General features: G+C 43.9%; 1 protein-coding gene across 1 annotated transcript in view; it reads left to right on the forward strand.

Annotated features, from left to right (window-relative positions):
• Nucleotides 1-3,761: 3,761 nt before the first annotated feature.
• Nucleotides 3,762-18,467, forward strand: part of LOC144155039 (nudC domain-containing protein 1-like) — a 34,789-nt gene continuing 20,083 nt past the window's right edge. The window contains exons 1-6 of the mRNA XM_077686252.1: nt 3,762-3,919; nt 4,046-4,200; nt 7,540-7,710; nt 9,732-9,933; nt 16,573-16,767; nt 16,960-17,170. Of these exons, the coding sequence (XP_077542378.1) occupies nt 3,793-3,919; nt 4,046-4,200; nt 7,540-7,710; nt 9,732-9,933; nt 16,573-16,767; nt 16,960-17,170 (1,061 nt within the window). The 5' untranslated portion in view covers nt 3,762-3,792. The remainder of the gene's footprint in view (nt 3,920-4,045; nt 4,201-7,539; nt 7,711-9,731; nt 9,934-16,572; nt 16,768-16,959; nt 17,171-18,467) is intronic.

Consider the following 18,467-nt stretch of genomic DNA (forward strand, 5'->3'; position numbering starts at 1 on the left):
CACGCTCGCACTTTCAAGACAGCTTCAAACGGCCTCTTCCGACCTAGTTATCGCTCTCGATTTAATCGACCATGTCCAGGCTGCGGTGAGCGAGATGCGCAACTCTGGCTTTCCCGGAATATTTGAAGCCGCCCTATCAATGGCCGAAGGAGTGGCCGTGGAAATGCAAATGCCACGTGTCGCCGCTCGACAGCGTAACCGCTCTAACTTCCATGCCACAAGCGTCGAAGAGTATTTTAGAATTGCAGTCTTCCTGCCGTTCATGGATCATCTTGGAACGCAGTTGGATGTGCCCTTCGTAAACCACCGGCGTACTTTACGGTCGCTATCATCGCTGCTTCCTCAGAACATCCGTCAGGCCGAGTCTGCACCTAAGGCTGAAGAATTTTCTGCTTTGTACTCGAGCTTCGTGTCAGTCGGGGAGCTTGACGGAGAACTACTTGTGTGGGCTGCGAAATGCAAGAATGAGAGGCATGAAGAGGCCACATCAGCACTGCAGGCAGTTGCTCTTTGTCCAGTGGCTATGTTTCCGAATGTGCATCGGCTGCTGCAGATACTTGTTCTTTCTCCACTCTTCGACGACTTAAAACTTACCTCAGAGCGTCCACAACTAACGGCCGCTTGCTCGTACTCGCCCTCTGAATGTGCACCGTGATATCGCAGGCTCTCCAGAGGACGTGCTTAAAGTCGGAAACGCAGGCGCCTGCAGATCTCGCTTTACTGCGAGCCCACAGGCGGCTCTCCAAACTAGTCTATTTGCAGGAGCAGGCTAATGGAAACCTAAATTATCGTGCTAGCATTTTCTATGTTGGACACCACGATCATGAAACAAATGTACATGGTAACAAATTTCCTTATTTAAATGTAGGTGTTTCTCGTAACAGGTGTGTTACCTGTTGGTTTTCAGACCCTTTTTTTGATCATGCTCTTTAGGCACGCGACATAGAAAGCAATTCGAGCACCCCGGATTGATTGATTGATTGATTGTGGGGTTTAACTGTGGGGGGGATTGATTGTGGGATCAGGCGTTGCAGCGCACAAATGTGTGAATAAGTGTATACTGTCAATAATTATGTACTTTTGTTTATAACTGTAACCGCCCATCCCTGCATTTATTTGAACTACATATCTGGCTTTCTGTAATTATTGTATATCTGGTATTCCACTCTTGCAATGTGCTTGTATTCTTGTTCTCTTGGTTGAAATCAGCAGTATTCAAAATAAACTCAAATAAATCCCCTCGCATTGACTTTGTCGGCTTCACTTGTAAGCATATATTTTTTCCTCTTCGGGCACCTGCTGACTATGTACACTTTTTTTTAGTTATTTTGGTGTTTTTCACTTGGTTATGGCTAGGGGCGTGCCTGCATGTGCTGAGTAGGTTCACTGGTTTTGTCAAGATGCTGTCTCTTGCAGCCTAACATGAGCGTGGTGTTGGCCGATTCTCGTCAGTTGGGTTTGTCGTCATCTTTTGTTGCTTTCCTTGCTTGATCTGTTTCAAGTGGCACACGTTGGGAGGCACGCGAGCGACGAGGCGATTAGGTAGAGTGCCTCTACGCGCTCTGATGACAGATAAATGTATATTTCAATGCTTTGGGGCGGAGATTGCGTGCGCCTCCCCGTGCACGCACTCTTTTTCTTCCGAGAAAGTCCAAAGGAGTCCTATGACAGGATGACTGCTCGTGTATGTATGGTTGTGTGCGCTGTTTTGATTCCTTGCTATTTGTAGGATCAGCCTGTCTACCCCTACTGCAGGGCAAGGGCCTCTCCAGACATGGATCTCCAATTACTAACTGCGACCAATTAATCCCCGCAAACTAACAGGTGTACACACACACACGCATTATATATATATATATATATATATATATATATATATATATATATATATATATATATATATATATATATATATATATATATATTGCAGTAGTGCGGAGGCACCATTGTTGCATATGCACAACCCCCCCCCCCCCCCTTCCGAACTAAATTTCTGGCTACGCCACTGACTTTATCGATACGATTATATTATCCAATCGCGCAACAAATTTGGGGTATGCAAAAAGGGATATAATAATTTCATTCAAGATTTTCTTTCTGCTTCAGGTCGTTTGAATTGCTGAAGGCTCTATGGCTGAAGGGAGCTAATTAATGGCCAATTCGGGTTTTATACATGACAAAGTTTCCTTTTACGGCCTTTTTCCGGAAATAAATTAGTATTTTGAGGTTCTCACGTATTTCAACAACCGATTTAGCACAGTAGCACCAGTATAGTATCTCTTTTTTTTTTCTTTAATGCCGGTCTTCGACACAACACAGAAACACAAAACAAACATATCCACATGAGCAACTCGAGCGACAAGCCACCAACCTATATGAAGGCTGATGTCTCTCTAAAATTCCCTAAGCGTAGTTAAGGGTTCTATCCTTGACAGCCACTCAGGAGTGCATGCCTTGCGCTTCTGGACTTCTACGTACTGGGATATAGACTCACGAAAACATTGCCGCGTAGGGCGGGCGTCCACATCACCGTGGAGCCAGGCCATGCGCGAGCGCCATATGCTATGCAAGGACACCAACATAACGAGGTCCAAGGGCGCCCCCCCCCCCCTCCCCCCCTCGTTTTTCCACCGCTAGACAGCGTATGCCATGGGGCCTCAGCGGGAAATCTTCCTCTGGAGGACATCCCACAAAAATACCGCCGCCCAACAATGCAGAAAAACGTGCTCTATCGTTTCTGGTTGTTTACAAATTGAACACTGATTTCCCCATGGCACAGATATCCCTCTATCCTGCATCCAGGTTCCAACAGACAAGGTGCCTGTGTGTAATTTGAAGAAAAAGGTTTTCACACCAGGGTGAACCTCCATTCTTTTGACGCGCTTTAGCACATTTTGGCCTGGCCCAGCACGGTAATTATATCTATACATAGGGACGGGGAAAACAACATCGCAAATGTCCTTATACAGTTTTTTGCGTGTCACAGAGGACAGGTACTCGCCAGAAAAACGTGCGAATAGAAAACGGGCCGTCATAACTATTTCCTTAAAATACCCATACACGCCACCTGGCATGCACCATGTTGATACTACATATTCCGGCATAGCACGCGCCAGCCGTACTTGCATGACACTCTGCAAGAACGGGTCACGAACATCTCTCCAAAACAAAAACCGGTTTACCAGCTGTCGCACATAAAGGTGCGCCAGCCCCAAGCCGCCATCTCGGACTCTCCGAAACAGGTTTGTTCTGCTGCACCTCTCCCATGTTGAGCCCCAAACGAACACCGCAAATACCCGGTGAAGCCTTTGGACGTTGATTCGCGAACAATGCAGTACCTGCATGATATACCAAATCTTCGTTACAAAGAATAAGTTACATGCCGTGGCCCTTGCAAAAATTGACAACCTTGCCCCCTTCCATTTCTCGGCCGTCTCCCTCACCGCCTGTCTCTGGCTACGCCAGTATGGTTCACTATCCCTGTAATATGATGAGCACAGCCCAACGTTACTGTAGTAACGTTGGCCCAAACCCCCCTTGAGTACGCGCGAGAATTTTTTAGGGCATCATCATCATCATCATCAACATTTTCCCCCAAACAAAACATTGACCATTAAAAAAAAGGTAAGCGTGTTATATGTCTGTTCAAATAAAAACTTATTCAGCCTTTGGCTACGTTTTAGACTTCATTTAACAATGCTGGTGGATTGAATACCTGTGCTGGTTTCATCTGTCTTATGAATAGGGGGTCCGAAAGCTGTTACCATCTGTCCTGTTAGGCTGTTATCCACTATGAAAATGGCGGCGAGCGCAGCTAGGCTCGATCTTGTTCCGAATCGAAACCTGCTAGATGCTAAATTCGAGAGTTACCGACTCACACTTGAGCCCCTACCAATTATAAGGCAAGCATTTCAAGGAGGTAAGATAATCTGGCGACTATGAGGTGCATTTAATGTCCTTCGATCAAAGCATGTCAGTAACATTTCTCTGTACCGGACGTGCGTGTACGCTGTTCGGCTGTTAATTTCTTCCTTTTTTCAAATAGGAGTTCAGAAAATTCACCTCGAGGATGATCAGTATGGCTACCTCCACGTTCAGATGGCCGGGTTTATTAACTCCCTCGTCCAGGATCCTTGGGATGCCAATACTCTATTTTACATGTCTGATGCGCACCACGTCATGTGGGCACACTTTTCACAGGTAACAGTTTGAACATATTCCGGCTTCTTATATAGCATTTTAAATCACTTTATTCCTTGATCATGCGCTGTTATTGCCTGCGGACGAAAAGCATCAGCTGCTTGGTCCCTGCAACTTTGCAGCAATCAAGGAAATGCACAAAAGCCTCCGCTGCACCAGAGTGAACTGATTGCAAATACAGGGTACTTTAAACGAGTACATGTGTAATATGGTATTTAGTGCGTTCTTTCACTGTGACCACTCTTAGAAAACCACTACTGGGTACCTGTACGTGCACAACCCTTCTGTCTTTCTCTCTAATGTTCGTGGGGTTTTAAGTACAAGACGTGAGGCTGGCATTTTGTCACCTTGTTTCGGGCTGCGAGGGCAACCGTTGTTTGACGTACATGATGTCGATGTGTTAAATATTTACTGCTTTGCAATCTAGGGATGATAAAAGGTGGTGCACATTGCCGTGAAGTTGTGTTTATGGGGTCGCACAGTGCCATATATTATAGCATAGTAATAGAAGAGTGCAAAATTGTCGAACTATGGTAATGCTGTTGCATATCAATACGTCTCTTGCCTTAGGAATCTGCGGGATTTGCTTGTTTTGTGTAACCAAAAGCGTGTGTGAGGTGTATTGGGCACCGCAGTCAACCGTAACAAAGATGGGCACTCGGATTGGTCGGATGGGCACTCCAAGGCGTGACGGCATTGCCATATGCTGCGTCCTCTTGTGTATAGACCATTTACAGCGAGCAGTTGGGCTTGTCTAAAATGGATGGCGCTAGTGTCACACTTGTCATTAAAAGTTTTCGATCACGCGGCAGTTTCGGTTTCCGCCTTAAACTGCCATGGTGCACTGCAAAGTGCGTCGTTTGCAAAATGTGGAAGGCATGGGGAAAAAACTTTGTGGCATGTGGGTGTAAGATTGTGATGAAGTCCTGGAAGTGTGGGGGGGATTGCTATGTGAGTCTCATGGGTTGCAACTACCAAAAGGTTGTCTGTGTTTGAGGCCATTTGCAACACACTGCTTTTCTCGAGGTGAGCGAATTAAGGAGTCTCAGCTGCACGGGATTGCCAACAACAGCAACAAAAAAAAACATTTTCATTTATCGATTGCAACTGGCTGGACCATTTGTTCTCAGTTAAAGGTGTCTGCGAGCGTCACATGCCTTGAAAACGCCAGCCTCGCAGGCACAATTCTCTGTGAAATCTTGCGTGGAACATTTTGTTGAGTCTTGTTCATATTAGAGCGGATTTGCCATTGCATTTTCAGTCTAGACCTCTGATGCGCCACATCTGAAGGGCCAACACGTCCAAGCCAACGCTTCTGATAGCAGCACGCCAAAACAGCCGAACAAGGCAGAAGAGAAAAAAAGGCAAACACGAAAGTGAAGAAAGAACAAAGACAAAGCTCGTGTCTGTTGGCTCCTGGCAAGCCAGCCCCTCTGTGCATGCCCACTATGCCTGAGCATTGCCCAGCAATGGAGACGAGCCCACGAACCCACCGCGGTGGTTCAGTGGCTAAGGCGTTGTGCTGCTGAGCACGAGGTCGCGGGTTCGATTCCTGGCCGCGGCGGCCGCTTTTCTGGTGGAGGCGAAAAGCAAAAACGCCCGTGTGTTCAAGATTTCGGCACACATTAAAGATCCCCAGGTGGTCAAAATTAATCCGGAGCCCTCCACTACGGTGCGCCTCATCGCCTGCATTGCGTCAGCGCATTGTCAAAAAATATTTCTCTTTGGTAAATTCTTTATTAATACATTCGTACTGTAAACGAAGCTTTGAAGACGTACTAAAATCGGTTTTGAGTTAAGCCCTACAACCAAATCGATCAAAATCAAAACCCCCCTTTCTTGCTGGCGTTGCATTCTTTTCTTGGGAAGCTTCAGAGGATTCAGCATTCCGGGTGTTACTTCGCTTAAGAGGCTTCGGAATCATGGCTTTTTCAGCAACGGCACATTTGGCGCTCTCACATTAAAAACCTAGTGCTGGTCCGAGGAAGACAAGCACAGTGCATTGAGTGTGCATTACCTGGAAAGTAGAGTGATCTACTTTGTTTGCTGCCAATACTTATGAAAAGCACCCTGACAATACAATTAGAAGGGGTGAACAACCTTATAACGCAAACTGGCAGACTCAATGATGCAAAAACAACTTAATAAAATAGTATTATTGCAGTAATTTTATTTCTGTAATCAATTAGTTCAGTGTTTTAGCCAAAAGAGTATGTATTGTGGCTGGCTAATTCTCTATGGCAAAAACAGTAGTTCACTGCTCTAACGTTGCCAACTGCATCCTAAATTGAACATCGTCAGCATTTTAAATGCTTTTGAGCTGGCTATATCGGAAATATCAAGCTTGAGAAGTGCTCTAGCAAATCGTTCAAGGCTGGAAACACTTTCACTGCTTAAACGTAATCAAAAATGTGTAGAGATTTGCTGCTTCATACAACTTCCAGCATGCGTGGTGGCAGGCGACCAGTGCAGTTCTGTTCTTTTTTAATTCGACATGGGAGGCATGGCTTAAATGAGAGTTAATGTTTGATTTTCTATCAAAGATAAAAAGCACTAGTTTGAGCAATGCAGTAGGTGTTTTATGACACGAAGCATGATGCTCCAGAGGCGGCATGGAAAACTTGTATTGTGGCCAAGTGAGATACCCTGTGCTTGTTATTGTTTTATCTCCTTGGCTTGCCATGCAGTATATTGCGCCCAGTGTTCACAATGCCACCAGAAGCTCTGCCCCACAACTCCTGTGGGCAGTGGGCTACCACGTAGCACGCTAGAATGACTTGCCCGTATCATATCCAGGTGCCTGGTGCATATGTGGGCTTGCACTGAGAAAACAAATATGAAAACTCGGAAAACTCTTGTGCGTAAATGGGCAGCCTGTTCCAAATCGGCTAAAATTTTAGATCCCATTATTGGCACCTGCATTCAAATAATAATATGCACTTCATTCGACTTACTACTGTGCAGTGGAAGCTTGTGCTTTTGTGCAAACCTCCTGCTTTACACGAAAGCATGAGCTTTTGTGCAAAAATTTTGGACAAGGTTCCTGGTGGATTACTGGGAAATCGCCTCATTTTACTTGTCCTGGAGCTCAAGCTAGGCATTGTAAGGCTTCACTGCTCTGTGTGTGCACTGCTCCCACTGTCTGCCAGCTATCCAATTATGGCTTTAGTGGGATTTAGAGCGCAGCACCATTGCCTTGGCACGTGGTCCTGGTAGCTGCGTTGGGAAGGTCTTCTTAAACATAAGGAAACAAAATTAGCGCACTATAATTCTCTGATTGCCTCATCACCAAGAAGATAGCGAGGTTCATTTATGTGAGTTACGTGTTGCTTTTTTTAGGAGAGTCACCTTGTGGAACCTCGTGTTGTTTGGCAAGTTCCCGAGTGCAGTGGCAGCCACAGGGTGTGCACCTTAGACTTTCCTCATGCGGAGTGGTGCCTCATCTCGGATGGCCTTGGCACCATTTATGTGCTCAGCTCTCCAAGTCGGCCACAGGGAGAGCCTTGGCAGGTAAACCTCGGCTATTTTCTGCATGCCTGATTTTTTAAAAGCGAGCCACACTTGCACGTCAACTTACCAACTTTGGCCATAACACCTTAGCACTAAAGAATCATTTAGAGGGACACTATAGGCTGAATAAGTTTGTTTTGACTGCAAGATCATCATTTTCGTACCTCTTGTGGCCATTGTGTGATGATGAATGATGCTTTGTTTATTTATAATTACCTGCAACTGGCGTTTCTCTTTTGCATCTCTGTAGAATTTTTCCGTAACATAAAAGAATGTGTTTGAAATTGTGCCAACCAGTGTTGAACGAACGACGAAGGCGCATGAATGCAAGCGACCCTATGAGGCAATGTGTTGAAATTACATGTGCGGTTGGCTAGAGGGGTTATCAGTAAGGCTGATGGACGGCATTGGCGGGTCACTCAATTGCATAAAAAAACGCATGGCTTTTATTGCTGGCTGTTGTGTGTACGTACGCTGGCACTGAAAAGGGGGACGATAGCTTTTACATTTATTGGCACAAAGCAGTTGACTGCTCTTGTACACTAAGGCAAAACATTTTATTACAATTGAAACTGAAACAAAGTTTGCCAACTGTGGCTGGGATGCAACTGTGTAGTATGTTGTTATCTTCTTTACAATATGGTCAATTACTGTGTTGGCACTGGTCACATCAGGTCGAGTTGAGCCCAAGATGAAGAAAGCAACTTAATAGAAACCAGCGCACATATTCGTTGGAGGATTGGCTGCTTGGATCAATAATAGTTATGTGCACTTTGCCCTATCTTGTGACATTTTTACTTTTATAAATTAATGCATGCAAGATTTTTTCAAATTGATAGCAGAATTCATTGTAGGAAATGGGGAGGGGTGGACGGTGATCGACAGTTATGGTGTGAGCATTGTTCATTGATATGGGACTGCTGTCGAACTCTCAAACTCCAGCCATATGGACTCACATTCAAAGTTATTAAATTAGGTGTTCGAATGATGTTTGTACGATGAGGGGGACTTGGCAGGCCCACCGGTACAGGGAAAATTACGATCACAACACTCAGCTGTGCAGCCTGGCAAGCCATACAGATTGTCATCACTGTCTGTTAACCACGTCTCTGATAACCATATGATTAAAAAAGCGTCATTATAAAAACTGAAAGAAAGCCAGGAATGTCATCGTGGTGTTTACAGAGACTGCATGTAACAAAATGTATCAGCAGTTGGTCCCAGTTTTTTTTAGCCCTTTTCTGTTTTGTGCAAGCACGCGCACAAACAGTCATTGTTTTCTGGTGTAAGGTGGTGCTTTCAATCAATCAATCAATCAATCAATCAAACAGCTTTATTTCCTTTGAAAAGGAGGAGTACGGGACTAAAAGCTCGAGCAGCTTGACAAGGTCCCGACCCCATTACAAGCCAGCAAACAGCAGCATGATGATCAATCAAGAACAATGAATGCAAATAAATTGACAAGTGTTACGTAACATCCAGTAATACAAAACTTTTGTGAGATAACGCAATAACAGTACAGAAAAGTTCATAGGCATGGTCATGAAGTGACGTGAACACTAAAAGCAGCAATCTAAAAGAAAAAAGAATAAAGTTCAAGGCATGTACTATTCCCGAGATGAAATGAGCTGGGCGAAGCGTTTGATGAGATAGATAGGATTATATGACGGATCAAAATCTTCATGGTTTAATAAATTTAGCAAGGAAGGTAGTTTGTAAGACAGATTGTTCATCATAAGTTGTTCTAGGTGTGGGTACAGCAAACATTTCTTTGTGCCTTGTTATGCGAACACTTGTGTTGCTTTTTAGCTTGCAAGTTTTATTATGGTATCGGTACCATACTCAACAAAAGCTTTGTAGCACAACATTAACCGATAATCATACAAACAAAACACAGGAAGAATTTCGTACAGTGGAAACAGGTGTTTTGTTGAAGAAGTATAATGCACGGTAGCAATATGACGTTCCTGCTAATGATATGCAAAGTGTGAGTAACATTTGCTTGCACATCGTTTTATTAGCTGTGCTACACACATTGCCTGGAGTGGACCCAACCAGGTGCCATACTGCTGACCAGTGCCCACAGCAACTTCCTGAGTAGCCAGCAGATGGAGTGCCTTCTGGCTTACGTTAGCCGCCCGCAAGATGTGCAAGGAAGTGTGAGCATCCCAGAAACGACTGTGCACTTCGTGTGCGTCTTGGAATGGCTTACCTTCACCTGCAGTGAGTGCTTGCTCTACTTTTGTTCTTTTCGCGTGGATGAGTAATCTTGGTAAAGTTACTGGCAAGGTGACAAACTGAAAAGAACAAAAGCTAGTATCATTCTGTCTCAGCTCAGTTTCAGTTTTTACTGTGCTAGTAAATAAAACAGTTCAGCAACCGATTCATAAACTTAAGCCACGTTTTCTTCGATGCTTTTTCACTCTATTGTACTGGAGTTGTTTTTGCATATATACTGAATATGAATAAAGTACGTGAGGTGCAATTGAACGGCAATAAAATTCTTGATGCTACAGATCACTCGGGACAGTGAAAAATATTTGTATCATCCGAAATTCACACAGTAATCCCTCGTTATAACGAAGTGAGCGGGGCAACGGAAAATTTTGTTATAAGTGGTATTTCGATATAAGCAACTACTCAAGAAAACCTAGAGCATTTGAGCTTTAATTGCACCACAGCTGTGAGGAATCAAAGCATAGCGTATTTAGTAAAGCAAAACTTTATTCATGTGCAGAAAAGGCAGTGAGCTTTGGCGGTTTCAAGTTCTTGCCGGGCGCAAGCCACCCCTACTCCAATTAGGCCAAGCATTGCATGATGCTGCGGTCTCCGCACATAAAAGTGGCACTGGCAGCGGCCACTTTTATAGGGGGGCGTCCGGGCGTCATGGAAGGCTACAAGAGTTTGGCACTGGGAAGCGCCGCAAACGCCGTGGCTCAAATCTGAGGTTATGTTTGTTAAATTTAAAAAAAAAATCAATTAACTGCTCATTGTGGGTACACATCGCAATCAGGAAAACTAACCGGTTTTGCACTAGGGGCTTTGAAAGATCGCTGAGCAATTTTTTCCCTAGGTGTGCAGCCGTGAAGTTTGCAACACAAGAGTTTTTTAGCACCCCATTGTCGACGGCACTGCTAATTCTACGGTTCGAGTGCCGATATTCGTGCACTGCTGTGACCGCGAGATCGACCAATGTCTAGGAACAAAATTCGATGGCCCTACCACGCATTTCGACTGATTGTCTAAAGTCTGATGGTCTGTTGGGGCGAATCCAGCGTGACCGGCTCGAGAAAATTGCCGGGGAAACACCAGCTTGCGTTGACCAGCCATGTTTACAGCCTGACTCACCACTGGGTCGCCGCCGCTCGACGACGCTTCCGCTCGCACTTCGCTCTAAGCGAGTCAAGCTCTTCGTGTGCTTCGTGTAATGTGGCCTAAAATGCATGCGTTTGGGTTGTAACCAGAAGAAATTTCGAATAAAGCGGTATGTCGAGTAAAGCGATTTCATTATAATGAGGGATTACTGCAAAGAAAATCTACATCCAATAATTAATTTCTCTACTTGCACCTGCAGAAGTTTGTACGCTGTATGCGTATTTTTTCCTTATCTTGAGATCGTGGAGCATACATTCTGGAAAGCTTAGAAAAGGCCTGTTGATTCTTTCACATATCATGTTATACCCCGGCCACACGGCAAGTTTAATGCCATTTTCTTGACACGCTGCTACACGGCCAAAATTAATGTCATTTGCAAATGATGCAGTTGCGATGGGTAAAAACTTGCGTAGAGAAAATATTTTAGTAAGCGCTTCAATATTAGCAAAAACTGAGCGAAAAGAGCTTAAATACCTTTACTGCACTTTTGAATGCACATTAAGCACAGTTGTAGCAACCTATTGAACACGATTGAACACGGTAGCGAGACTAGCAGTTTTCTTTCTTTACAGCTCTATTCGCCTTGTTTCATATAAATAAACAAATGACTAAACATTATACACATATAAAAATATAATGCTACTGATACTTTAGTAATCTGTTCTGGTTGGGCATTCCCACCGAGTCTCTGGTGTCGAGATAATACATTTGCTGGCAGAACGCAGTCGAATGGGTTCCGAAAACTCATTCGGTCCCTAATGTCATTTTAATCGAATGGCATTACATTTGCCCGTGTGGCAGCAAACATGCCATTTTGAACGAATGACATTCAATGGGAATGACATTAAATTTGCCTTGTGGCAGGGGTGTTAGTCACACAATAAACACACTTTGCGAAGTGTTTCTTCGCACAGGTTTTTTATCTGGAATGCTGACTGCACGCAACTTTGTGATGTTTTTATTATGCATGGTTGTGTTATCTTTGTTCACGCCCGCCCTCGCCACTCAAAGGTCACGCTAAGCTGCTTCAAAGGCAGTCAGATAACAAATAACGTGCCATTGAAAGTGGTTAGAGCAACATGTCAGCAAACAAAGGGAGCAGGGCTGTTCCAAAAGTGTCTTCTGGTGGAACTTTTTTAGTTAGAACTACAGACTGCATTTGTTATTCAGGAGTTGATAAATTGTCATGCTTTATGCCCATAATATGGAAAAAAGGGGCTGCCATATTTCGAAAGGCAGAAGCAATGCTATCATAGTAGGAACCTAATGGGTTCAATACTAAAATACAATCATTTTCAAATTTTAATTTAACGTACTTATGAGTTAATTAGCACTGTGAAATCTGGCAGGGTTATTGTTTTATCGCTGCAGGCCTACATACTGCAGTACAAACCCAACTACATACCCAAAACCATACCTCGGCAAAGTTGGCGCGGCTCACTCAAACTCACTCACAATTTTTTTTTTCGAATCACCACTCACTCAAACTCAGACTCAATGCTGAGCAGCACATCTGCGCTCACTCAAACTCAAACTCACATTGAGCTCAAAACTCAGAACTCACTCGGACTCAAAACTCAAAATGTACTCAGAACTCAAAATGTACTCAAACTCAAAATGTAATCAAAACTCAAAATGTACTCAAACTCAAAATGTACTCAAACTCAATTTGACTCAAAACTCAAAATGTACTCAAAACTCAAAATGTACTCAAACTCAAAGTGTACTCAAACTCAAAATGAACTCAAAACTCAAAATGGACTCAAAACTCAAAATGTACTCAAACTCAAAGTGAACTCAAACTCAAAATGGACTCAAAACTCAAAATGTACTCAAACTCAAAGTGAACTCAATACTCAAAATGTACTCAAACCTCAAAATGTACTCAAACTAAAAATGTACTCAAAACTCAAAATGTACTCAAACTCAAAATGGACTCAAAACTCAAAATGTACTCAAAACTCAAAATGAACTCAGAACTCAAAATGGGCTGAGAACTCAAAATGAATTCAGAACTCACATGGCCTCACAGAGATTGAGACAGTCAGAGAGTGAGAGTGTGAGTGAGAGTGAGTGTGAGAGTGAGAGTGTGAGTGTGAGTGAGAGTGAGTGTGAGTGAGTGTGAGTGTGACTGAGTGAGAGTGTGAGTGAGTGTGAAAGTGAGAGTGAGAGTGTGAGTGAGTGAGAGAGTGAGAGTGTGTGAGAGTGTGAGAGTGAGTGTGAGTGAGAGTGAGTGAGAGTGTGTGTGTGTGTGTGAGAGTGTGTGAGAGTGTGTGAGAGTGTGAGAGTGTACCTTTTGCTGTATACCTTTTGCGATATCCTCATAATTATAACCAGAAAGCATTTTCATATTTGTCCCACGTGACCCCCTCGACGAGACCTTTAATTTGATACCCCACACACCCTAGCAGGGTCATATGGAATTCATACCAGTCAAACTAACCATGACTCATGACTGTAACCAGGACGCATTATTTAGGTGTCCGACATGATTCCCCTAACTGGAACCTTCAATTTGACGCCCCACATGCGTCAGCGGCCTCACCTTGAATTTAACCCCATCTATGACTCATAAAGACCATCTCATGATTCGAACTACGAAGCCTTTTTTTTATTTGTACCACGTGATTCCCCTCTTCAAGACCGTAAATTTGATACCCTACACTCCCTAGCGGGGTCACTTCGAATTTTACCCCAATATAAGACTCGCTATGACAATCTAATGGTTATAACCAGGAAGCATTTTTGTATTTCTCCCACGTGATTCGGCTCATCAAGACCATTGATTTGATACCCATCACATCCTAGCGGAATCAATTTGAACGTTAAACCAATCAATGACTAACCATGACTATCTCCTGATATAGCCCTACCACATTTTTGTCCCACGTGATTTTCCTTATCGGAACCTTCAATTTGATACCCCGGACACCCAGTGGCATCATTGTGAATTTTAACCTAATTTATGACCCATTTTGACTATGTCATGATAATAATCAGGAAGCACGTGATTACCCTCATCGAGACCTTTAATTTGATACGCCCTGGCGTCATGAACCTGAATTTTAACCGAATCTTTGATTTACCATGACTACGTCATGATATATCTATATCTCATGTTCGTCCCGAATGATTCCCCACATCGAGACCTTGAATTTGATTCCCCACATGCCCTCGCAGCGTCATTTTGAATTTTAACCCAATCTATGACTCATTACGACTGCCTGATGACTACAATCAGGAAGCATTTTTTTTATTTACCCCGCGTGATTCCGTTAATCCGGACCTTTCATTTGATACCTTACACGCCTTAGCCTCATCAGTTTCACTTTTCACCCAATCTAATGTGGTCATTATTCTGTCTTAAGGGGCGCTGCCCAGTCAATTCAGCTAATTCATTTGAAACAATAGAAAGGACAGCCCCCGCCCCCATTTCCCCCCGGCTCTCACCTCTTCCTTTGTGACCCCTAGTATATCAAGCCGTTAACAGTAGCAGGCGAACAACCAGCACGCCAGCGCCGCCGTGTGCTTTCCCACCACCCTTTCCCACGCTCTTAGTGGATCCGTCAGGAGGAAAAGTTAAGACAACCCTTTTTTATGACCTCACCAGTCAATTATCACTCACGCGCCCAGCCGCGAAAATTAGGTATACAGCAAGTGCTTATGGCCATAAAAATTCAACAAGAAACTAAAAAAAATCGGACACCACCTCCCTCCCAACCGATCATGCAGATCGCGATTGGTGCCATACCCGCAGGTAACTTGAATTCCGAGCCCACAGTGACGCATGAAACTTCACAGCCAACCATAGCTGCCTGCTAGGCTACTCATATGTACTCAAACTCCAAATGGACTTAAAACTCCTATTTACTCAGAACTCAAAATGTACTCAAAACTCAATATGTAATCAAACTCAAAATGTGCTCAAACTCAAAATGTACTCAGAACTCAAAATGGACTCTAACTCAAAATGAGCTCAGAACTCAAAATGAACTCAAACTCAAAATGGACTCAAACTCAAAATGTACTCAGAACTCAAAATGGACTCAAACTCAAAGTGTACTCAGAACTCAAAATGGACTCAAACTCAAAATGTACTCAGAACTCAAAATGGACTCAAACTCAAATTGTACTCAGAACTCAAAATGGACTCAAACTCAAAATGTACTCAGAACTCAAAATGGACTCAAACTCAAAATGTACTCAGAACTCAAAATGGACTCAAACTCAATCGGACTCAAACTCAGTCGTGATCACTCGGCTCAAACTCACTCAAGCTCAAACTCACCATGCCACACTAGCCTCGCGCTCACTCAAACTCAAACTCACGCGTGAGTTTGAGTCCAAATGAGTCTGAGTGAGTGGACTCATGAGTGAGTTTGCCGACCTCTGCCCAAAACTAATCAATTTTTTACACAGGTCACTCTATATGGGAATTATTCAATTCCGAATCAGCCTCAATCGTGTCATCAATATTGTACAGCATTTTCATTTGGAATCTAAACGAGTGCCAGTGAAAGACCACTCTCTTTGGACAGCTTGTTTTAGTGCTTCTCGTTGTCTGCTTGCCATGGCCGCCTATGCCCAGAGTTGCTTGCATACACCTTCAGCGGTGTGCTCCCACATGGAGCACAGCTAGTAAGTCTACTCCACGTAGACTGGCCACACCCTTCAGCCCAAAAACACTGGGTGCACAGCCGCTGTCATAGTGCGTGCATCGATATTTGCCGAGTGCGTTCCTGTGTAGTGGGACCAGCCATCAACCACTGAACTTTTATGCACAAAATCGGCTCCTTTCATGTGAAATGCACACAGCTTGTGCCACCAGGTCCACCCATGTGAACACTAACGATTACTAGCTTCAGCTGCCTGTGAGATCGCTTGCCACTTACTGCGCATGCTCTGTCTGGAAAGCATGCGAAGGGAGTCGCTGTGTTATCACCCACACAATGGGAAGATATTCCAGATATGAGAAGATGACCTGGGATTTAAGAAAAAAAAAAGGAATGCACTGTGGCCATTTGCCACAGCACATGCCATGCCTCCTGACAAAAAAAAAATGAATGCCACATGATTACATGCCCCTTCTAAGCCAATGCTTATTAGTGGCTGATAGCTGTCTTGGTTCTTCCAGGGTGCTGTAATTAAGATGAGAAGGGGACACAAGATTTGTATCCGAAATAAATGCTGTTTGGATATCCAGTTCTACTCTATAAATATTTCACGTTAGCAGAAGTTCTGCTGGAGGAGAATACTGGGATGGTGCCCTGTCAGACCCAATGTGCTTTATGGGTGTGTCTAAAGGCATTTTAGGGCCCATGTATGTGCAGTTGTACCTATTTCTGGAATACACTAGAAGCTGCAGATAAGTTTTGGATTGGCTAGTAAAGGGTCGGTAATATTTAAGGCTAGTTGGGATCTCTTGATGTGCTGCAAGTTGTATGCGAGCAGATGTCACAAAACACTTAAAGAGAACTGTCGTTCCAGTGTCCAACTGTGAAGGTGGTTCTTGGAGCCTCAAGCGGCACCGAAGGCTTGTGGGTGCCTCCATTCCCATGTATGTGGCATTTGATACCCATGGAAATTCATTGTGCCTGGCTTCAGAGAAGAACTTCAGTTTTGTCTTTGACTCATGCAAGGCAGAAGTTGGCCATGAAGTGGAAGAAACTAAGGGCGGCAAAAGTAAGTGAGCACCTTGCAGAAGGAATGGAAGGTCGCCTTTCAGCGGAGCTGCTAATGCAACTTGCGCTAACAAAAAACGTGCTAAAATTTCTTGTAGCAGATGCTTACGAGTTGTTGCAATCATCTGCAATTGCACATGGCTTGCTTTATTTGTGGTGTGCATTCACTTTCCTTTTTCTCTTCCTTTTCCAGAGCAAGAGCCGCCTCTTTACTCCTTCATTCAGACTGCGGAAGAGCTTACGGTTGTTTTTCGGCTGCACGAAACAGCCACGAAAAAGGATGTTCAAGTTAGTCTTGAAGTTAAAGGTATTGAAATCCTTATCGAAGGCAAGACTGTCTTACAAGGAGATTTCCCTCATGCAATAGTCAAAGATGGCAGCACCTGGACCATTTTAGACCAGAAGTAAGTGCATTTCCGTACTTTGCAATGCCTGTAGGGTGGTCTGCCATAGTTACACTTATCATCAAACCTGTTCTCATATGCCAGTTGCAAGTAAGCGTAGGTGTTTGCCGTGTTTTAAAGGCCAACTGCACTCAAATTTTTCTTTGTCCAAATTTGATCCAAATAAGTCGTCTATGCTCTTAAAAATCACCATGGCAAAATCCTAAGCTTTGTTAGCACAGAGCACGCTAGGTACCGTCATTCAAAGTAGCTCCGTGCAGACGACGTTTGCACCTGGCGGAGAGTCGCCGAAACAAATTCCGAGCGGCCTGTGACGGAGGTAGGGGAACCTTTTCCTGGAGGTTGCGCTTCTCTGGCGACTTGCACGGCACTCTGCCATACGCACAGATACGTTGCCCGGGGTTTCTCTTATAGACCACCACGCTGTACCGCCGTCGCCATCACGTGTTTAAATTAACCGCATAGGTAGTAATTTCTGCCATTATTTTTTCAGTGCAATAAAAGAGATTAGAAGTCTACAGACTATTCACGCGCTTGTGAACGCTCTGGTGTTAGCAAAACATTTTTTACTTGAAAATAATATTTTTACTCAAAAAAAAAAAAAGTGCCACACGCGCACTTTCCTTACATGCGTCATTCCTATTGCATCTATCACAAAAAAAAAGGATCTTTTATAAATTCTTCACCGCTTGCACTTCCGTGTCCAATATTTGCCACATTTGGGCTGGCCCAACGCCACCGGCCTCCATCCCTTAGACCTGTCCAAACTTTTGCGACCTAACTAGAGTTGTTGTACACGCGCGTATAAACATTTGTGCGACTTTTGCCTCACTCGCCAAGTGAACCAAAATTAGCCTTGCTTGTGGTAACAAATACAGCTGCACAAATATCGGCCGGCGTCTTCGCGAAGTGTGAAAGCCAAAGAAACTGCTCCTCTCCTAAACAATAAACTAGATTTTTTTTTTTTCAATTACCAAATGACGTATTTACTTTTGTAGGGCGCTAGGAAAGTTTACTTGAAAGTAAAATGTTTTCTACAGCACATGTCTCTCGTGAAAGTAGAAAACAGTGGTAGATGGGTAACTTTTTTCGTGTTTTAGTGCATAATTTAGCTGTGAAAGCTGGCTTATATTTTCAGGCCACTTTTATAATTCGATTCTCGATGTGCAGCAAGGCGAAAAATACTGGGCTGATATTCACAAAGTTGTTTGCACGTAATGCATTGTAAAAATAGTGATTGATCTCCGCCTGCGCAAGGTTTATTCCCTGCAAGGAGAGCAATGTGATAGCCGAGGCG

The sequence above is a fragment of the Haemaphysalis longicornis genome, unplaced genomic scaffold (assembly GCF_048455015.1).
Source record: "Haemaphysalis longicornis isolate Haplotype H1 unplaced genomic scaffold, Haemaphysalis longicornis Haplotype H1 scaffold_1, whole genome shotgun sequence".
NCBI lineage: Eukaryota > Metazoa > Arthropoda > Arachnida > Ixodida > Ixodidae > Haemaphysalis > Haemaphysalis longicornis.